Consider the following 23522-nt stretch of genomic DNA (forward strand, 5'->3'; position numbering starts at 1 on the left):
GTTCCTGCATGTACTCTTTGCTCAAATTGTGTGAGTGGCTAGTGGGTTTGTGGGTTTAAGTGTGTGTGTGTGTGTGTGCGTGCGTGCGCGTATGTGTGTGCGTGTGTGTGTGCGTGCGTGCGTGCGTGTGTGTGTGCGTGTGTGTGTGCGTGCGTGTGTGTGTGTGTGTGTGTGAGAGACTGAAGGACTGTTATGTGGGTTGGGGTTTGGGTGGAGACATGGCCTACAGAAGAAATCACACACATGGAAGGGAAGACTGCAACAACAGCCAGACAGCACTCTGCTCTCCAGGCCTGGGTTCAAATAATATTCAAAATCAATCAAATCCAGTCTTCCTGTAGTGCCAGACTCCATTGCGCCAGGTTCACACAATCAAGCCCAGACAAAGTATTCTGAATACTATTTGAACCCAGGTCTGCTGATCTCTACTCTGGCAGCAACAGGACAACGGAGACAGAACCACTTCAAAAAAAGGCTGAACCTAAAGAGACCTTTACACAACTCATTTCCAGACACATTCATCAGCCTGACGTGTTGAAAACTGCAAGAGATTAACATTATTCTAATCTAGTCAGGGAAGTTTCAGACAGACAGAAAACTAAAACACAAAACCATTCTCAAAGAATCAGAGCAGAGAAATGATGCAAAAAAAAAGGAAAGGAAAGCGCTTGACAGGATTCATCCTAGTCCTCTCTGTGGTGAAGAGGAGACAGGATTCATCCTAGTCCTCTCTGTGGTGAAGAGGAGACAGGATTCATCCTAGTCCTCTCTGTGGTGAAGAGACAGGATTCATCCTAGTCCTCTCTGTGGTGAAGAGGAGACAGGATTCATCCTAGTCCTCTCTGTGGTGAAGAGGAGACAGGATTCATCCTAGTCCTCTCTGTGGTGAAGAGGAGACAGGATTCATCCTAGTCCTCTCTGTGGTGAAGAGGAGACAGGATTCACCCTAGTCCTCTCTGTGGTGAAGAGGAGACAGGATTCACCCTAGTCCTCTCTGTGGTGAAGAGGAGACAGGATTCACCCTAGTCCTCTCTGTGGTGAAGAGGAGACAGGATTCATCCTAGTCCTCTCTGTGGTGAAGAGGAGACAGGATTCACCCTAGTCCTCTCTGTGGTGAAGAGGAGACAGGATTCATCCTAGTCCTCTCTGTGGTGAAGAGGAGACAGGATTCACCCTAGTCCTCTCTGTGGTGAAGAGGAGACAGGATTCACGCTAGTCCTCTCTGTGGTGAAGAGGAGACAGGATTCACCCTAGTCCTCTCTGTGGTGAAGAGGAGACAGGATTCATCCTAGTCCTCTCTGTGGTGAAGTGGAGACAGGATTCACCCTAGTCCTCTCTGTGGTGAAGAGGAGACAGGATTCATCCTAGTCCTCTCTGTGGTGAAGAGGAGACAGGATTCATCCTAGTCCTCTCTGTGGTGAAGAGGAGACAGGATTCACCCTAGTCCTCTCTGTGGTGAAGAGGAGACAGGATTCATCCTAGTCCTCTCTGTGGTGAAGAGGAGACAGGATTCATCCTAGTCCTCTCTGTGGTGAAGAGGAGACAGGATTCACCCTAGTCCTCTCTGTGGTGAAGAGGAGACAGGATTCACCCTAGTCCTCTCTGTGGTGAAGAGGAGACAGGATTCACCACAGCCAGAACAACAGACTGAGTAGATTCATCCTAGTCCTCTCTGTGGTGAAGAGGAGACAGGATTCATCCTAATCCTCTCTGTGGTGAAGAGGAGACAGGATTCACCACAGCCAGAACAACAGACTGAGTAGATTCATCCTAGTCCTCTCTGTGGTGAAGAGGAGACAGGATTCACCACAGCCAGAACAACAGACTGAGTAGATTCATCCTAGTCCTCTCTGTGGTGAAGAGGAGACAGGATTCATCCTAATCCTCTCTGTGGTGAAGAGGAGACAGGATTCACCACAGCCAGAACAACAGACTGAGTAGATTCATCCTAGTCCTCTCTGTGGTGAAGAGGAGACAGGATTCACCACAGCCAGAACAACAGACTGAGTAGATTCACCCTAGTCCTCTCTGTGGTGAAGAGGAGACAGGATTCACCACAGCCAGAACAACAGACTGAGTAGATTCATCCTAGTCCTCTCTGTGGTGAAGAGACAGGATTCATCCTAGTCCTCTCTGTGGTGAAGAGGAGACAGGATTCACCCTAGTCCTCTCTGTGGTGAAGAGGAGACAGGATTCACCCTAGTCCTCTCTGTGGTGAAGAGGAGACAGGATTCATCCTAGTCCTCTCTGTGGTGAAGAGGAGACAGGATTCACCCTAGTCCTCTCTGTGGTGAAGAGGAGACAGGATTCATCCTAGTCCTCTCTGTGGTGAAGAGGAGACAGGATTCACCCTAGTCCTCTCTGTGGTGAAGAGGAGACAGGATTCACCCTAGTCCTCTCTGTGGTGAAGAGGAGACAGGATTCACCCTAGTCCTCTCTGTGGTGAAGAGGAGACAGGATTCATCCTAGTCCTCTCTGTGGTGAAGTGGAGACAGGATTCACCCTAGTCCTCTCTGTGGTGAAGAGGAGACAGGATTCATCCTAGTCCTCTCTGTGGTGAAGAGGAGACAGGATTCATCCTAGTCCTCTCTGTGGTGAAGAGGAGACAGGATTCACCCTAGTCCTCTCTGTGGTGAAGAGGAGACAGGATTCATCCTAGTCCTCTCTGTGGTGAAGAGGAGACAGGATTCATCCTAGTCCTCTCTGTGGTGAAGAGGAGACAGGATTCACCCTAGTCCTCTCTGTGGTGAAGAGGAGACAGGATTCACCCTAGTCCTCTCTGTGGTGAAGAGGAGACAGGATTCACCACAGCCAGAACAACAGACTGAGTAGATTCATCCTAGTCCTCTCTGTGGTGAAGAGGAGACAGGATTCATCCTAATCCTCTCTGTGGTGAAGAGGAGACAGGATTCACCACAGCCAGAACAACAGACTGAGTAGATTCACCCTAGTCCTCTCTGTGGTGAAGAGGAGACAGGATTCACCACAGCCAGAACAACAGACTGAGTAGATTCATCCTAGTCCTCTCTGTGGTGAAGAGGAGACAGGATTCATCCTAATCCTCTCTGTGGTGAAGAGGAGACAGGATTCACCACAGCCAGAACAACAGACTGAGTAGATTCATCCTAGTCCTCTCTGTGGTGAAGAGGAGACAGGATTCACCACAGCCAGAACAACAGACTGAGTAGATTCATCCTAGTCCTCTCTGTGGTGAAGAGGAGACAGGATTCATCCTAATCCTCTCTGTGGTGAAGAGGAGACAGGATTCACCACAGCCAGAACAACAGACTGAGTAGATTCATCCTAGTCCTCTCTGTGGTGAAGAGGAGACAGGATTCACCACAGCCAGAACAACAGACTGAGTAGATTCACCCTAGTCCTCTCTGTGGTGAAGAGGAGACAGGATTCACCACAGCCAGAACAACAGACTGAGTAGATTCATCCTAGTCCTCTCTGTGGTGAAGAGACAGGATTCATCCTAGTCCTCTCTGTGGTGAAGAGGAGACAGGATTCACCCTAGTCCTCTCTGTGGTGAAGAGGAGACAGGATTCACCCTAGTCCTCTCTGTGGTGAAGAGGAGACAGGATTCATCCTAGTCCTCTCTGTGGTGAAGAGGAGACAGGATTCACCCTAGTCCTCTCTGTGGTGAAGAGGAGACAGGATTCATCCTAGTCCTCTCTGTGGTGAAGAGGAGACAGGATTCACCCTAGTCCTCTCTGTGGTGAAGAGGAGACAGGATTCACCCTAGTCCTCTCTGTGGTGAAGAGGAGACAGGATTCACCCTAGTCCTCTCTGTGGTGAAGAGGAGACAGGATTCATCCTAGTCCTCTCTGTGGTGAAGTGGAGACAGGATTCACCCTAGTCCTCTCTGTGGTGAAGAGGAGACAGGATTCATCCTAGTCCTCTCTGTGGTGAAGAGGAGACAGGATTCATCCTAGTCCTCTCTGTGGTGAAGAGGAGACAGGATTCACCCTAGTCCTCTCTGTGGTGAAGAGGAGACAGGATTCATCCTAGTCCTCTCTGTGGTGAAGAGGAGACAGGATTCATCCTAGTCCTCTCTGTGGTGAAGAGGAGACAGGATTCACCCTAGTCCTCTCTGTGGTGAAGAGGAGACAGGATTCACCCTAGTCCTCTCTGTGGTGAAGAGGAGACAGGATTCACCACAGCCAGAACAACAGACTGAGTAGATTCATCCTAGTCCTCTCTGTGGTGAAGAGGAGACAGGATTCATCCTAATCCTCTCTGTGGTGAAGAGGAGACAGGATTCACCACAGCCAGAACAACAGACTGAGTAGATTCATCCTAGTCCTCTCTGTGGTGAAGAGGAGACAGGATTCACCACAGCCAGAACAACAGACTGAGTAGATTCATCCTAGTCCTCTCTGTGGTGAAGAGGAGACAGGATTCATCCTAATCCTCTCTGTGGTGAAGAGGAGACAGGATTCACCACAGCCAGAACAACAGACTGAGTAGATTCATCCTAGTCCTCTCTGTGGTGAAGAGGAGACAGGATTCACCACAGCCAGAACAACAGACTGAGTAGATTCACCCTAGTCCTCTCTGTGGTGAAGAGGAGACAGGATTCACCACAGCCAGAACAACAGACTGAGTAGATTCATCCTAGTCCTCTCTGTGGTGAAGAGGAGACAGGATTCATCCTAGTCCTCTCTGTGGTGAAGAGGAGACAGGATTCATCCTAGTCCTCTCTGTGGTGAAGAGGAGACAGGATTCATCCTAGTCCTCTCTGTGGTGAAGAGGAGACAGGATTCATCCTAATCCTCTCTGTGGTGAAGAGGAGACAGGATTCACCACAGCCAGAACAACAGACTGAGTAGATTCATCCTAGTCCTCTCTGTGGTGAAGAGGAGACAGGATTCATCCTAATCCTCTCTGTGGTGAAGAGGAGACAGGATTCATCCTAGTCCTCTCTGTGGTGAAGAGGAGACAGGATTCACCACAGTCAGAACAACAGACTGAGTAGATTCATCCTAGTCCTCTCTGTGGTGAAGAGGAGACAGGATTCATCACAGCCAGAACAACAGACTGAGTAGATTCATCCTAGTCCTCTCTGTGGTGAAGAGGAGACAGGATTCACCACAGCCAGAACAACAGACTGAGTAGATTCATCCTAGTCCTCTCTGTGGTGAAGAGGAGACAGGATTCACCACAGCCAGAACAACAGACTGAGTAGATTCATCCTAGTCCTCTCTGTGGTGAAGAGGAGACAGGATTCACCACAGCCAGAACAACAGACTGAGTAGATTCATCCTAGTCCTCTCTGTGGTGAAGAGGAGACAGGATTCATCCTAATCCTCTCTGTGGTGAAGAGGAGACAGGATTCATCCTAGTCCTCTCTGTGGTGAAGAGGAGACAGGATTCACCACAGCCAGAACAACAGACTGAGTAGATTCATCCTAGTCCTCTCTGTGGTGAAGAGGAGACAGGATTCATCCTAATCCTCTCTGTGGTGAAGAGGAGACAGGATTCACCACAGCCAGAACAACAGACTGAGTAGATTCATCCTAATCCTCTCTGTGGTGAAGAGGAGACAGGATTCACCACAGCCAGAACAACAGACTGAGTAGATTCATCCTAATCCGCTCTGTGGTGAAGAGGAGACAGGATTCACCACAGCCAGAACAACAGACTGAGTAGATTCATCCTAATCCGCTCTGTGGTGAAGAGGAGACAGGATTCACCACAGCCAGAACAACAGACTGAGTAGATTCATCCTAGTCCTCTCTGTGGTGAAGAGGAGACAGGATTCACCACAGCCAGAACAACAGACTGAGTAGATTCATCCTAGTCCTCTCTGTGGTGAAGAGGAGACAGGATTCATCCTAGTCCTCTCTGTGGTGAAGAGGAGACAGGATTCACCACAGCCAGAACAACAGACTGAGTAGATTCATCCTAATCCTCTCTGTGGTGAAGAGGAGACAGGATTCACCACAGCCAGAACAACAGACTGAGTAGATTCATCCTAGTCCTCTCTGTGGTGAAGAGGAGACAGGATTCATCCTAGTCCTCTCTGTGGTGAAGAGGAGACAGGATTCACCACAGCCAGAACAACAGACTGAGTAGATTCATCCTAGTCCTCTCTGTGGTGAAGAGGAGACAGGATTCATCCTAGTCCTCTCTGTGGTGAAGAGGAGACAGGATTCACCACAGCCAGAACAACAGACTGAGTAGATTCATCCTAGTCCTCTCTGTGGTGAAGAGGAGACAGGATTCACCACAGCCAGAACAACAGACTGAGTAGATTCATCCTAGTCCTCTCTGTGGTGAAGAGGAGACAGGATTCACCACAGCCAGAACAACAGACTGAGTAGATTCATCCTAGTCCTCTCTGTGGTGAAGAGGAGACAGGATTCACCACAGCCAGAACAACAGACTGAGTAGATTCATCCTAGTCCTCTCTGTGTTGAAGAGGAGACAGGATTCACCACAGCCAGAACAACAGACTGAGTAGATTCATCCTAGTCCTCTCTGTGGTGAAGAGGAGACAGGATTCACCACAGCCAGAACAACAGACTGAGTAGATTCATCCTAGTCCTCTCTGTGGTGAAGAGGAGACAGGATTCACCACAGCCAGAACAACAGACTGAGTAGATTCATCCTAGTCCTCTCTGTGGTGAAGAGGAGACAGGATTCACCACAGCCAGAACAACAGACTGAGTAGATTCATCCTAGTCCTCTCTGTGGTGAAGAGGAGACAGGATTCACCACAGCCAGAACAACAGACTGAGTAGATTCATCCTAATCCTCTCTGTGGTGAAGAGGAGACAGGATTCACCACAGCCAGAACAACAGACTGAGTAGATTCATCCTAGTCCTCTCTGTGGTGAAGAGGAGACAGGATTCACCACAGCCAGAACAACAGACTGAGTAGATTCATCCTAGTCCTCTCTGTGGTGAAGAGGAGACAGGATTCACCACAGCCAGAACAACAGACTGAGTAGATTCATCCTAATCCTCTCTGTGGTGAAGAGGAGACAGGATTCACCACAGCCAGAACAACAGACTGAGTAGATTCATCCTAGTCCTCTCTGTGGTGAAGAGGAGACAGGATTCACCACAGCCAGAACAACAGACTGAGTAGATTCATCCTAGTCCTCTCTGTGGTGAAGAGGAGACAGGATTCCTCCTAGTCCTCTCTGTGGTGAAGAGGAGACAGGATTCACCACAGCCAGAACAACAGACTGAGTAGATTCATCCTAATCCTCTCTGTGGTGAAGAGGAGACAGGATTCATCCTAGTCCTCTCTGTGGTGAAGAGGAGACAGGATTCACCACAGCCAGAACAACAGACTGAGTAGATTCATCCTAGTCCTCTCTGTGGTGAAGAGGAGACAGGATTCACCACAGCCAGAACAACAGACTGAGTAGATTCATCCTAATCCTCTCTGTGGTGAAGAGGAGACAGGATTCATCCTAGTCCTCTCTGTGGTGAAGAGGAGACAGGATTCACCACAGCCAGAACAACAGACTGAGTAGATTCATCCTAATCCTCTCTGTGGTGAAGAGGAGACAGGATTCACCACAGCCAGAACAACAGACTGAGTAGATTCATCCTAGTCCTCTCTGTGGTGAAGAGGAGACAGGATTCACCACAGCCAGAACAACAGACTGAGTAGATTCATCCTAGTCCTCTCTGTGGTGAAGAGGAGACAGGATTTATCCTAGCCCTCTCTGTGGTGAAGAGGAGACAGGATTCATCCTAATCCTCTCTGTGGTGAAGAGGAGACAGGATTCATCCTAATCCTCTATGTGGTGAAGAGGAGACAGGATTCATCCTAGTCCTCTCTGTGGTGAAGAGGAGACAGGAATCATCCTAATCCTCTCTGTGGTGAAGAGGAGACAGGATTCATCCTGGTCCTCTCTGTGGTGAAGAGACAGGATTCATCCTAGTCCTCTGTGTGGTGAAGAGGAGACAGGATTCATCCTAATCCTCTCTGTGGTGAAGAGACAGGATTCATCCTAGTCCTCTCTGTGGTGAAGAGACAGGATTTATCCTAGTGCTCTCTGTGGTGAAGAGACAGGATTCATCCTAATCCTCTCTGTGGTGAAGAGGAGACAGGATTCACCACAGCCAGAACAACAGACTTAGTAGATTCATCCTAGTCCTCTCTGTGGTGAAGAGGAGACAGGATTCATCCTAGTCCTCTCTGTGGTGAAGAGGAGACAGGATTCACCACAGCCAGAACAACAGACTGAGTAGATTCATCCTAGTCCTCTCTGTGGTGAAGAGGAGACAGGATTCATCCTAATCCTCTCTGTGGTGAAGAGGAGACAGGATTCACCACAGCCAGAACAACAGACTGAGTAGATTCATCCTAATCCTCTCTGTGGTGAAGAGGAGACAGGATTCACCACAGCCAGAACAACAGACTGAGTAGATTCATCCTAGTCCTCTCTGTGGTGAAGAGGAGACAGGATTCACCACAGCCAGAACAACAGACTGAGTAGATTCATCCTAGTCCTCTCTGTGGTGAAGAGGAGACAGGATTCATCCTAATCCTCTCTGTGGTGAAGAGGAGACAGGATTCATCCTAGTCCTCTCTGTGGTGAAGAGGAGACAGGATTCACCACAGCCAGAACAACAGACTGAGTAGATTCATCCTAGTCCTCTCTGTGGTGAAGAGGAGACAGGATTCATCCTAGTCCTCTCTGTGGTGAAGAGGAGACAGGATTCACCACAGCCAGAACAACAGACTGAGTAGATTCATCCTAGTCCTCTCTGTGGTGAAGAGGAGACAGGATTCACCACAGCCAGAATGTCACGTAGAGTAGGCCAGATGGCTAAACTGGATATCCTAACCTCTATAAAAATAAAAAGATGGCGGAACCGCAAAAGTTCTTCTGTGCAAAGGTGTTTATTTACAAGTCATTCCGGAACAGAAAACAACAGTACTGCCATCAACGTCTACCTTATGGGACAGCTTAACAACAATGCTGCCCCATCCACAGCTCAATCCAAAAAATCCCCCTTAGAGACTGGAGAGAGGCTCCTTTTGTAGGGCTAGCCCCTCCCCTCAGAACAATTAACCCTAATTAATTAATCAATTAACAATACAAACCTACATTTTCCATGAACTAAACATACTAAAGGATATACATTGCAACACGGTTTTAAACAATATCACAACATAACATTTACAACATTACATCACTACTGATAATATCTTTCAATATGCCCATATGCATTAATGAGCCATTTGGGACAGGCACTATAAAGCCAACCCAATTCCCTTAGCTCGGGTCCTTTTCCAGCATACCCAGAAGCTACAGAGATGGAGAGAGAGGAACAGAACAAACAAACAATGCGCTCATCCACAACATTGATAAGTATGAAATGCATGCACCAAGACAGAAGTTAAATTGTGTGTCGACCCACATTGTTAACTTATGGTATAATGGCGCAGGGAGGAGTGATGAATATGTGTATATATAAGAACCAAATGCTGCCCGCGGCCAGTGACGGACTTCTACGTCACACAGAACAACAGACTGAGTAGATTCATCCTAATCCTCTCTGTGGTGAAGAGGAGACAGGATTCATCCTAGTCCTCTCTGTGGTGAAGAGGAGACAGGATTCACCACAGCCAGAACAACAGACTGAGTAGATTCATCCTAATCCTCTCTGTGGTGAAGAGGAGACAGGATTCACCACAGCCAGAACAACAGACTGAGTAGATTCATCCTAGTCCTCTCTGTGGTGAAGAGGAGACAGGATTTATCCTAGTCCTCTCTGTGGTGAAGAGGAGACAGGATTCATCCTAATCCTCTCTGTGGTGAAGAGGAGACAGGATTCATCCTAATCCTCTATGTGGTGAAGAGGAGACAGGATTAATCCTAGTCCTCTCTGTGGTGAAGAGGAGACAGGATTCATCCTGGTCCTCTCTGTGGTGAAGAGACAGGATTCATCCTAGTCCTCTCTGTGGTGAAGAGGAGACAGGATTCATCCTAATCCTCTCTGTAGTGAAGAGGAGACAGGATTCATCCTGGTCCTCTCTGTGGTGAAGAGACAGGATTCATCCTAATCCTCTCTGTGGTGAAGAGACAGGATTCATCCTAGTCCTCTCTGTGGTGAAGAGACAGGATTCATCCTAGTCCTCTCTGTGGTGAAGAGACAGTATTCCTCCTAATCCTCTCTGTGGTGAAGAGGAGACGGGATTCATGGCAGAATGCAGGCCTGATAGTGGGATGTCTGGCAGAATGCAGGCCTGATAGTGGGATGTCTGGCAGAATGCAGGCCTGATAGTGGGACGTCTGGCAAACAGTAGACTCCTCCAGAAATATGTTCTAGTTTCCTCTCATCTCTCAGCAGCAGGGAAAGGCTTTCGCTCCCTCTCTGCCTCTTAATAAACCAGATAAACACTCAGTTCTCTTTTCTGAACCTGGTATCCATAGATACATTCCAAAACTCCTGCTCTATCTTATCTAATCTCTCTGACTCTACCCACTCCAGTACACTGACTCTACCCACTCCAGTACACTGACTCTACCCACTCCAGTACACTGACTCTACCCACTCCAGTACACTGACTCTACCCACTCCAGTACATTGACTCTACACACTCCAGTACACTGACTCTACCCACTCCAGTACACTGACTCTACCCACTCCAGTATACTGCCTCTACCCACTCCAGTATACTGACTCTACCCACTCCAGTACACGGACTCTACCCACTCTAGTACACTGACTCTACCCATTCTAGTACACTGACTCTACCCACTGGACCCACTCTAGTACACTGACTCTACCCACTCTAGTACACTGACTCTACCCACTGGACCCACTCCAGTACACTGACTCTACCCACTCCAGTACACTGACTCTACCCACTCTAGTACACTGACTCTACCCAATCTAGTACACTGACTCTGCCCACTCCAGTACACTGACTCTACCCACTCCAGTGCCCTGACTCTACCCATTCTAGTACACTGACTCTACCCATTCTAGTACACTGACTCTACCCACTCCAGTACACTGACACTACCCACTCCAGTGCCCTGACTCTACCCACTCCAGTACACTGACTCTACCCACTCTAGTACACTGACTCTACCCACTCCAGTACACTGCCTCTACCCACCCCAGTATACTGACTCTACCCACTCCAGTACACTGACTCTACCCACTCTAGTACACTGACTCTACCCATTCTAGTACACTGACTCTACCCACTGGACCCACTCTAGTACACTGACTCTACCCACTCTAGTACACTGACTCTACCCACTGGACCCACTCCAGTACACTGACTCTACCCACTCCAGTACACTGACTCTACCCACTCTAGTACACTGACTCTACCCAATCTAGTACACTGACTCTGCCCACTCCAGTACACTGACTCTACCCACTCCAGTGCCCTGACTCTACCCATTCTAGTACACTGACTCTACCCATTCTAGTACACTGACTCTACCCACTCCAGTACACTGACACTACCCACTCCAGTGCCCTGACTCTACCCACTCCAGTACACTGACTCTACCCACTCCAGTACACTGACTCTACCCACTCCAGTACACTGCCTCTACCCACCCCAGTATACTGACTCTACCCACTCCAGTACACTGACTCTACCCACTCTAGTACACTGACTCTACCCATTCTAGTACACTGACTCTACCCACTGGACCCACTCTAGTACACTGACTCTACCCACTCTAGTACACTGACTCTACCCACTGGACCCACTCCAGTACACTGACTCTACCCACTCCAGTACACTGACTCTACCCACTCTAGTACACTGACTCTACCCAATCTAGCACACTGACTCTGCCCACTCCAGTACACTGACTCTACCCACTCCAGTGCCCTGACTCTACCCATTCTAGTACACTGACTCTACCCATTCTAGTACACTGACTCTACCCACTCCAGTACACTGACACTACCCACTCCAGTGCCCTGACTCTACCCACTCCAGTACACTGACTCTACCCACTCCAGTGCCCTGACTCTACCCACTCCAGTGCCCTGACTCTACCCACTCCAGTACACTGACTCTACCCACTCCAGTACACTGACTCTACCCACTCCAGTGCCCTGACTCTACCCACTCCAGTACACTGACTCTACCCACTCCAGTACACTGACTCTACCCACTCCAGTGCCCTGACTCTACCCACTCCAGTACACATTGCTATTCACATGGCTGTAACACATTTGGACAAAAGGAACACCTACGTGAGATTGCTGTTCATCGACTACAGTTCAGCATTCAACACTATTGTTCCCTCCAAGCTCGACAACAAGCTCAGAGCCCTGGGTCTGGACATCACCCTCTGCAACTGGATCCTGGACTTCCTGACGGGCAGACCAGAGGCTGAAAGGATTGGCAACAGCACCTTCTCCACACTGACTCACTCAGTGTAGTGTCTGGAGGCACTGTTCTGCAGTGCCTCCAGACAGAACAGTGCCTCCAGACAGACAGTGCCTCCAGACAGAACAGAACAGTGCCTCCAGACAGAACAGTGCCTCCAGACAGAACAGTGCCTCCAGACAGAACAGTGCCTCCCAGACAGGAACAGTGCCTCCAGACAGAACAGAACAGTGCCTCCAGACAGAACAGTGCCTCCAGACAGAACAGAACAGTGCCTCCAGACAGAACAGAACAGTGCCTCCAGACAGAACAGTGCCTCCAGACAGAACAGAACAGTGCCTCCAGACAGAACAGTGCCTCCAGACAGAACAGTGCCTCTGCCTCCAGACAGAACAGTGCCTCCAGACAGAACAGTGCCTCTGCCTCCAGACAGAACAGTGCCTCCAGACAGAACAGTGCCTCTGCCTCCAGACAGAACAGTGCCTCCAGACAGTACAGTGCCTCCAGACAGTACAGTGCCTCTGCCTCCAGACAGAACAGAACAGTGCCTCCAGACAGAACAGTGCCTCCAGACAGAACAGAACAGTGCCTCCAGACAGAACAGTGCCTCCAGACAGAACAGTGCCTCTGCCTCCAGACAGAACAGTGCCTCCAGACAGAACAGTGCCTCCAGACAGAACAGTGCCTCTGCCTCCAGACAGAACAGTGCCTCCAGACAGAACCAGTGCCTCTGCCTCCAGACAGAAACAGTGCCTCCAGACAGAACAGTGCTCCAGACAGAACAGTGCCTCTGCCTCCCAGACAGAACAGTGCCTCCAGACAGAACAGTGCCTCCAGACAGAACAGTGCCTCTGCCTCCAGACAGAACAGTGCTCCAGACAGAACAGTGCCTCTGCCTCCAGACAGAACAGTGCCTCCAGACAGAACAGTGCCTCCAGACAGAACAGTGCCTCCGACAGAACAGTGCCTCCAGACAGAACAGTGCCTCCAGACAGAACAGTGCCTCCAGACAGAACAGTGCCTCCAGACAGAACAGTGCCTCCAGACAGAACAGTGCCTCCAGACAGAACAGTGCCTCCAGACAGAACAGTGCCTCCAGACAGAACAGTGCCTCTGCCTCCAGACAGAACAGTGCCTCCAGACAGTACAGTGCCTCCAGACAGTACAGTGCCTCTGCCTCCAGACAGAACAGTGCCTCCAGACAGTACAGTGCCTCCAGACAGAACAGTGCCTCTGCCTCCAGACAGAACAGTGCCTCCAGACAGAACAGTGCCTCCAGACAGAACAGTGCCTCCAGACAGAACAGTGCCTCCAGACAGAACAGTGCCTCCAGACAGAACAGTGCCTCTGCCTCCAGACAGAACAGTGCCTCCAGACAGTACAGTGCCTCCAGACAGTACAGTGCCTCTGCCTCCAGACAGAACAGTGCCTCCAGACAGTACAGTGCCTCCAGACAGAACAGTGCCTCCAGACAGTACAGTGCCTCTGCCTCCAGACAGTACAGTGCCTCTGCCTCCAGACAGTACAGTGCCTCTGCCTCCAGACAGAACAGTGCCTCTGCCTCCAGACAGAACAGTGCCTCTGCCTCCAGACAGAACAGTGCCTCTGCCTCCAGACAGAACAGTGCCTCTGCCTCCAGACAGAACAGTGCCTCCGCCTCCAGACAGAACAGTGCCTCCAGACAGAACAGTGCCTCCAGACAGACAGTGCCTCCAGTGCCTCCAGACAGAACAGTGCCTCCAGACAGAACGAACAGTGCCTCCAGACAGAACAGTGCCTCTGCCTCCAGACAGAACAGTGCCTCCAGAAAGAACAGTGCCTCTGCCTCCAGACAGAACAGTGCCTCCAGACAGAACAGTGCCTCTGCCTCCAGACAGAACAGTGCCTCCAGACAGTACAGTGCCTCTGCCTCCAGACAGAACAGTGCCTCCAGACAGTACAGTGCCTCCAGACAGTACAGTGCCTCCAGACAGAACAGTGCCTCCAGACAGTACAGTGCTCCAGACAGTACAGTGCCTCCAGACAGAACAGTGCCTCTGCCTCCAGACAGAACAGTGCCTCTGCCTCCAGACAGAACAGTGCCTCCAGACAGAACAGTGCCTCTGCCTCCAGACAGAACAGTGCCTCCAGACAGAACAGTGCCTCCAGACAGAACAGTGCCTCCAGACAGAACAGTGCCTCTGCCTCCAGACAGAACAGTGCCTCTGCCTCCAGACAGAACAGTGCCTCCAGACAGTACAGTACAGTGCCTCCAGACAGTACAGTGCCTCCAGACAGAACAGTGCCTCCAGACAGAACAGTGCCTCCAGACAGAACAGTGCCTCCAGACAGAACAGTGCCTCTGCCTCCAGACAGAACAGTGCCTCTGCCTCCAGACAGAACAGTGCCTCTGCCTCCAGACAGAACAGTGCCTCTGCCTCCAGACAGAACAGTGCCTCCAGACAGAACAGTGCCTGCAGACAGAACAGTGCCTCTGCCTCCAGACAGAACAGTGCCTCTGCCTCCAGACAGAACAGTGCCTCTGCCTCCAGACAGAACAGTGCCTCTGCCTCCAGACAGAACAGTGCCTCTGCCTCCAGACAGAACAGTGCCTCTGCCTCCAGACAGAACAGTGCCTCTGCCTCCAGACAGAACAGTGCCTCTGCCTCCAGACAGAACAGTGCCTCTGCCTCCAGACAGAACAGTGCCTCTGCCTCCAGACAGGAACCAGTGCCTCCAGACAGAACAGTGCCTCCAGACAGAACAGTGCCTCCAGACAGAACAGTGCCTCTGCCTCCAGACAGAACAGTGCCTCTGCCTCCAGACAGAACAGTGCCTGCAGACAGAACAGTGCCTCTGCCTCCAGACAGAACAGTGCCTCTGCCTCCAGACAGAACAGTGCCTCCAGACAGAAACAGTGCCTCCAGACAGAACAGTGCCTCCAGACAGAACAGTGCCTCCAGACAGAACAGTGCCTCCAGACAGAACAGTGCCTCCAGACAGAACAGTGCCTCCAGACAGAACAGTGGCCTCCAGACAGAACAGTGCCTCCAGACAGAACAGTGCCTCTGCCTCCAGACAGAACAGTGCCTCCAGACAGTACAGTGCCTCCAGACAGTACAGTGCCTCCAGACAGTACAGTGCCTCCAGACAGAAACAGTGCCTCCAGACACTACAGTGCCTCCAGACAGTTACAGTGCCTCCAGACAGAACAGTGCCTCCAGACAGAACAGTGCCTCCAGACAGAACAGTGCCTCCAGACAGTACAGTGCCTCCAGACAGAACAGTGCCTCCAGACAGTACAGTGCCTCTGCCTCCAGACAGTACAGTGCCTCTGCCTCCAGACAGAACAGTGCCTCTGCCTCCAGACAGAACAGTGCCTCTGCCTCCAGACAGAACAGTGCCTCTGCCTCCAGACAGAACAGTGCCTCTGCCTCCAGACAGAACAGTGCCTCTGCCTCCAGACAGAACAGTGCCTCTGCCTCCAGACAGAACAGTGCCTCTGCCTCCAGACAGAACAGTGCCTCTGCCTCCAGACAGAACAGTGCCTCCAGACAGAACAGTGCCTCCAGACAGAACAGTGCCTCCAGACAGAACAGTGCCTCTGCCTCCAGACAGAACAGTGCCTCTGCCTCCAGACAGAACAGTGCCTGCAGACAGAACAGTGCCTCTGCCTCCAGACAGAACAGTGCCTCTGCCTCCAGACAGAACAGTGCCTCCAGACAGAACAGTGCCTCCAGACAGAACAGTGCCTCCAGACAGAACAGTGCCTCCAGACAGAACAGTGCCTCCAGACAGAACAGTGCCTCCAGACAGAACAGTGCCTCCAGACAGAACAGTGCCTCCAGACAGAACAGTGCCTCTGCCTCCAGACAGAACAGTTGCCTCCAGACAGTACAGTGCCTCCAGACAGTACAGTGCCTCCAGACAGTACAGTGCCTCCAGACAGAACAGTGCCTCCAGACACTACAGTGCCTCCAGACAGTACAGTGCCTCCAGACAGAACAGTGCCTCCAGACAGAACAGTGCCTCCAGACAGTACAGTGCCTCCAGACAGAACAGTGCCTCCAGACAGTACAGTGCCTCCAGACAGAACAGTGCCTCCAGACAGTACAGTGCCTCCAGACAGAACAGTGCCTCCAGACAGAACAGTGCCTCCAGACAGAACAGTGCCTCCAGACAGAACAGTGCCTCCAGACAGAACAGTGCCTCTGCCTCCAGACAGAACAGTGCCTCCAGACAGAACAGTGCCTCCAGACAGAACAGTGCCTCCAGACAGAACAGTGCCTCTGCCTCCAGACAGAACAGTGCCTCTGCCTCCAGACAGAACAGTGCCTGCAGACAGAACAGTGCCTCTGCCTCCAGACAGAACAGTGCCTCTGCCTCCAGACAGAACAGTGCCTCCAGACAGAACAGTGCCTCCAGACAGAACAGTGCCTCCAGACAGAACAGTGCCTCCAGACAGAACAGTGCCTCTGCCTCCAGACAGAACAGTGCCTCCAGACAGAACAGTGCCTCCAGACAGAACAGTGCCTCCAGACAGAACAGTGCCTCCAGATAGAACAGTGCCTCTGCCTCCAGACAGAACAGTGCCTCCAGACAGTACAGTGCCTCCAGACAGTACAGTTGCCTCCAGACAGTACAGTGCCTCCAGACAGAACAGTGCCTCCAGACACTACAGTGCCTCCAGACAGTACAGTGCCTCCAGACAGAACAGTGCCTCCAGACAGTACAGTGCCTCCAGACAGAACAGTGCCTCCAGACAGTACAGTGCCTCCAGACAGAACAGTGCCTCCAGACAGTACAGTGCCTCCAGACAGAACAGTGCCTCCAGACAGTACAGTGCCTCCAGACAGAACAGTGCCTCCAGACAGTACAGTGCCTCCAGACAGTACAGTGCCTCCAGACAGAACAGTGCCTCCAGACAGTACAGTGCCTCCAGACAGAACAGTGCCTCCAGACAGAACAGTGCCTCCAGACAGAACAGTGCCTCCAGACAGTACAGTGCCTCCAGACAGAACAGTGCCTCCAGACAGTACAGTGCCTCCAGACAGTACAGTGCCTCCAGACAGAACAGTGCCTCCAGACAGTACAGTGCCTCCAGACAGTACAGTGCCTCCAGACAGAACAGTGCCTCCAGACAGTACAGTGCCTCCAGACAGTACAGTGCCTCCAGACAGTACAGTGCCTCCAGACAGAACAGTGCCTCCAGACAGTACAGTGCCTCCAGACAGTACAGTGCCTCCAGACAGAACAGTGCCTCCAGACAGAACAGTGCCTCCAGACAGTACAGTGCCTCCAGACAGAACAGTGCCTCCAGACAGTACAGTGCCTCCAGACAGTACAGTGCCTCCAACAGTGCAGTGCCTCCAGACAGTACAGTGCCTCCAGACAGTACAGTGCCTCCAGACAGAACAGTGCCTCCAGACAGTACAGTGCCTCCAGACAGTACAGTGCCTCCAGACAGTACAGTGCCTCTGCCTCCAGACAGTACAGTGCCTCCAGACAGAACAGTGCCTCCAGACAGTACAGTGCCTCTGCCTCCAGACAGTACAGTGCCTCCAGGACAGAACAGTGCCTCCAGACAGTACAGTGCCTCTGCCTCCAGACAGTACAGTGCCTCCAGACAGAACAGTGCCTCCAGACAGAACAGTGCCTCTGCCTCCAGACAGTACAGTGCCTCCAGACAGTACAGTGCCTCCAGACAGAACAGTGCCTCTGCCTCCAGACAGTACAGTGCCTCCAGACAGAACAGTGCCTCCAGACAGAACAGTGCCTCTGCCTCCAGACAGTACAGTGCCTCCAGACAGTACAGTACAGTGCCTCCAGACAGTACAGTGCCTCCAGACAGAACAGTGCCTCCAGACAGAACAGTGCCTCTGCCTCCAGACAGAACAGTGCCTCCAGACAGAACAGTGCCTCTGCCTCCAGACAGTACAGTGCCTCCAGACAGTACAGTGCCTCCAGACAGAACAGTGCCTCTGCCTCCAGACAGTACAGTGCCTCCAGACAGAACAGTGCCTCCAGACAGTACAGTGCCTCCAGACAGTACAGTGCCTCCAGACAGAACAGTGCCTCCAGACAGAACAGTGCCTCCAGACAGAACAGTGCCTCCAGACAGTACAGTGCATAACGACAACGTTATTTACTCACAATATCCCATAACGACAACGTTATTTACTCACAATATCCCATAACGACAACGTTATTTACTCACAATATCCCATAACGACAACGTTATTTACTCACAATATCCCATAACGACAACGTTATTTACTCACAATATCCCATAACGACAACGTTATTTACTCACAATATCCATAACGACAACGTTATTTACTCACAATATCCCATAACGACAACGTTATTACTCACAATATCCCCATAACGACAACGTTATTTACTCACAATATCCCCATAACGACAACGTTATTTACTCACAATATCCCCATAACGACAACGTTATTTACTCACAATATCCCATAACGACAACGTAAAAAACATGTTTTTAGAAAATGTTGCACATTTATTTAAAATAAAATACAGAAATATCTCATTTACATAAGTATTCACACCCCTGAGTCAATACCTGTTAGAATCCCCTTTGACAGCGATTACAGCTGTGAGTCTTTCTGGGTAAGTCTCTAAGAGTGATTACAGCGGTGAGTCTTTCTGGGTAAATCTCTAAGAGCTTTTCACACCTGGATTGTACAATATTTGCCCATTATTCTTTAAACAATTCTTCAAGCTCTGTCAAGTGGATTGTTAACCATATTCAAGTCTTTCCATAGATCTTCATGCCGATTTAAGTCAAAACTGTAACTAGACCACTCAGGAATATTCAATATCTTCTTGGTAAGTAACTAAAGTGTAGATTTGGCCTTGTTTTAGGTTATTGTCCTTCTGAAAGGTGAATTCATATCCTAGTGTCTGTTGGAAAGCAGACTGAACCAGGTTTTCCTCTAGGATTTTGTCTGTGCTTAACTCTACTCCATGTATTTTTCCCTAAAACTCCCCAGTCCTTAACGATGACAAGCATACCAATAGCATGATGCAGACACCACCATGCTGGAAATTATGAAGAGTGGTACTCAGTAATGTGTTGGAGTGGAGAGTGGTACTCAGTAATGTGTTGGAGTGGAGAGTGGTACTCCAGTAATGTGTTGTATTGGAGAGTGGTACTCAGTAATGTGTTGTATTTGGAGAGTGGTACTCAGTAATGTGTTGTATTGGAGAGTGGTACTCAGTAATGTGTTGTATTGGAGAGTGGTACTCAGTAATGTGTTGTATTGGAGAGTGGTACTCAGTAATGTGTTGTATTGGAGAGTGGTACTCAGTAATGTGTTGTGTTGGAGAGTGGTACTCAGTAATGTGTTGGAGTGGAGAGTGGTACTCAGTAATGTGTTGTGTTGGAGAGTGGTACTCAGTAATGTGTTAGAGTGGAGAGTGGTACTCAGTAATGTGTTGTGTTGGAGAGTGGTACTCAGTAATGTGTTGTGTTGGAGAGTGGTACTCAGTAATGTGTTGTATTGGAGAGTGGTACTCAGTAATGTGTTGTGTTGGAGAGTGGTACTCAGTAATGTGTTGTATTGGAGAGTGGTACTCAGTAATGTGTTGGAGTGGAGAGTGGTACTCAGTAATGTGTTGTATTGGAGAGTGGTACTCAGTAATGTGTTGTATTGGAGAGTGGTACTCAGTAATGTGTTGTGTTGGAGAGTGGTACTCAGTAATGTGTTGTGTTGGAGAGTGGTACTCAGTAATGTGTTGTATTGGAGAGTGGTACTCAGTAATGTGTTGGAGTGGAGAGTGGTACTCAGTAACGTGTTGTATTGGAGAGTGGTACTCAGTAATGTGTTGGAGTGGAGAGTGGTACTCAGTAATGTGTTGGAGTGGAGAGTGGTACTCAGTAATGTGTTGTATTGGGAGAGTGGTACTCAGTAATGTGTTGTATTGGAGAGTGGTACTCAGTAATGTGTTGTATTGGAGAGTGGTACTCAGTAATGTGTTGTATTGGAGAGTGGTAATCAGTAATGTGTTGTATTGGAGAGTGGTACTCAGTAATGTGTTGGAGTGGAGAGTGGTACTCAGTAATGTGTTGTATTGGAGAGTGGTACTCAGTAATGTGTTGTATTGGAGAGTGGTACTCAGTAATGTGTTGTATTGGAGAGTGGTACTCAGTAATGTGTTGTGTTGGGAGAGTGGTACTCAGTTATGTGTTGTATTGGAGAGTGGTACTCAGTAATGTGTTGGAGTGGAGAGTGGTACTCAGTAATGTGTTGTATTGGAGAGTGGTACTCAGTAATGTGTTGTATTGGAGAGTGGTACTCAGTAATGTGTTGGAGTGGAGAGTGGTACTCAGTAATGTGTTGGAGTGGAGAGTGGTACTCAGTAATGTGTTGGAGTGGAGAGTGGTACTCAGTAATGTGTTGTAGTGGAGAGTGGTACTCAGTAATGTGTTGTATTGGAGAGTGGTACTCAGTAATGTGTTGTATTTGCCCCAAACATACCACTTTGTATTCAGGAGAAAAAGTTCATTACTTTGCCACATTGTTTGCAGTGCCTTTGGTGCCTTGTTGTAAACAGGTTTTGGAATATTTTTATTCTGTACAGGCTTGTTTCTTTTCACTCTGTCATTTAGGTTGGTATTGTGGAGTAACTACCATGTTGTTGATCCATCCTCAGTTTCCTCCCATCACAGGTGTGGGGCACAGAGATGAGGTAGTCATTCAAAAAGTCCATGCTACTTTTTACGTGACTTGTTATTCCTGATCTTATTTAGACAAGTTTAACAACATGGTCCTAAACAGTAAAACATGATGCAAACTGACTGTAATACGACTGTAAAAAAAAATGAAGGACCTAATAATGGCCTTGTTTATCACATAACCCAAATGCCTTTGTATAATGGAATAACAGTAAACACAAAAACGTGCAGTTTTGACGGTTTTGTAAAAGACAGATATCGCTGCAGCTGTTTCTCCTTCATAATAAATGGACGAGAGACAAGCGTGTGCCATGATTCACTTCTTGGTACAGCAATCAATCAATCAATGGTAGTGAAAGGTGTTGTATGGGAGTGTAGGGAAGTGGGGGCAGGACAGTGTGGGGGTGTAGGGAAATGGGGCAGGACAGGACTGTGTGGGGTTTTAGGGAAGTGGGGCAGGCTAGGTAAGGGCAGGACAGGACAGTGTGGGGGTGTAGGGAAGTGGGGGCAGGACAGGAAATAGTGGGGGTGTAGGGAAGTGGGGCAGGACAGGAAATGGTGGGGGTGTAGGGAAGTGGGGCAGGCTAGGTAAAGGCAGGACAGGACAGGGTGGGGGTTTAGGGAAGTGGGGCAGGCTAGGTAAAGGCAGGACAGGACAGGGTGGGGGTGTAGGGAAGTGGGGCAGGACAGGAAAATGGTGGGGGTGTAGGGAAGTGGGGCAGGCTAGTAAAGGCAGGACAGGACAGGGTGGGGGTTTAGGGAAGTGGGGCAGGCTAGGTAAAGGCAGGACAGGACAGGGTGGGGGTGTAGGGAAGTTGGGGCAGGCTAGGTAAAGGCAGGACAGGACAGGGTGGGGGTTTAGGGAAGTGGGGCAGGCTAGGTAAAGGCAGGGCAGGACAGGGTGGGGGTTTAGGGAAGTGGGGCAGGCTAGGTAAAGGCAGGACAGGACAGGGTGGGGGTGTAGGGAAGTGGGGCAGGCTAGGTAAAGGCAGGACAGGACAGGGTGGGGTGTAAGGGAAGTGGGGGCAGGCTAGGTAAGGCAGGACAGGACAGGGTGGGGGTGTAGGGAAGTGGGGCAGGCTAGGTAAGGCAGGGACAGGAAATGGTGGGGGTGTAGTGAAGTGGGGCAGGCTAGGTAAAGGCAGGACAGGACAGGGTGGGGGTTTTAGGGAAGTGGGGCAGGCTAGGTAAGGCAGGACAGGACAGGGGTGGGGGTGTAGGAAGTGGGGCAAGGCTAGGTAAAGGACAGGACAGGGTGGGGGTGTAGGGAAGTGGGGCAGGCTAGGTAAAGGCAGGACAGGACAGGGTGGGGGTTTAGGGAAGTGGGGCAGGCTAGGTAAAGGCAGGGACAGGACAGGGTGGGGGGTGTAGGGAAGTGGGGCAGGTCTAGGTAAAGGCATGGACAGCGCAGCAGAGAGAGAAATACCTAAGTATTTCTGAAATATTACACAAAACGACCTAGATTGACTGTCTGTGAACTACCTTCCCCAGAACATGTTTAGGCTCTCAGCTGTATCCAGTATGCTTTCAGTAATGGAAATGTGAAAACTGGAAACCGAGGACTTACCTGAGTGGCTTTGTCCCTCAGCAGGGTTGACATGGGGCATGGCTGCTTTCCCGAGGCCAGTGACCGGTCAGATAGGGTCCAGTCAGGAGAAGATCCAGGGAGGAGGTGCGGCGGATACTGGAGCAGGAGCAGCAGGAGGGTAGGCCGGCTAGGGGAGGAGGGTTTGGGTCTCTCTGTAGGGAGAGAGGGAGAGGTGGAAGAAGAATAGATGTGGAGTTTAGACACATAACAGAACATGACATTGAGAAGAGGATGAAGAGAAAGAGTTGGCCAGATTAACTGTAGAATATATGCTCTCGTCTGGGTAGATTGGATGGTGGATTCTGTCTGCTGACATCGGAGGGTTGGAGTTAAGGTAGAATGGATGGTGGATTCTGGTCTGAGGACATCGGAGGGTTGGAGTTAAGGGTAGAATGGATGGTGGATTCTGTCTGAGGACATCGGGAGGGTTGGAGTTAGGGTAGAATGGATGGTGGATTCTGTCTGAGGACATCGGAGAGTTGGAGTTAAGGGTAGAATGGATGGTAGATTCTGTCTGAGGACATCGGAGGGTTGGGAGTTAGGGTAGAAATGGATGGTGGTCGGGTAGGACATAGGGTTGGAGGTGAGGGTATGGGTGTGATTCTGTCTGAAGGACAACCAGAGGGTTGGAGTTTAAGGGTAGAATGGGGGTGATTCTGTCTGAGGACATCGGGAGGGTTGGAGTTAAGGGTAGAATGGATGGGGATTCTGTCGGAGGACATCGGGAGGGATTGGAGTTAAGGGTAGAATGGGTGGTGTGATTCCTGTCTGAGGACACCGGAGGGTTGGAGTTAAGGGTAGAATGGAATGGTGGATGTGGCCACTGTGCTTGAAGAGGAAATGAGGAATGCATAATTAGTTAAGTAGCAGGGTGGTTACCGTACATGTGAGTGAAATACCACTGTTCT

At 50.2% G+C, this 23522-nt stretch overlaps 1 protein-coding gene across 1 annotated transcript in view; it reads right to left on the minus strand.

Annotated features, from left to right (window-relative positions):
* The window catches only part of fam117bb (family with sequence similarity 117 member Bb), a 121514-nt gene that overhangs the window by 84365 nt on the left and 13627 nt on the right, over positions 1 to 23522 (minus strand). The window contains exon 2 of the mRNA XM_031805442.1: positions 22594 to 22766. Coding sequence (XP_031661302.1) covers positions 22594 to 22766 — 173 coding nt within the window. The remainder of the gene's footprint in view (positions 1 to 22593; positions 22767 to 23522) is intronic.

This window comes from Oncorhynchus kisutch, linkage group LG26 (assembly GCF_002021735.2).
Source record: "Oncorhynchus kisutch isolate 150728-3 linkage group LG26, Okis_V2, whole genome shotgun sequence".
Taxonomy (NCBI): Eukaryota; Metazoa; Chordata; class Actinopteri; order Salmoniformes; family Salmonidae; genus Oncorhynchus; species Oncorhynchus kisutch.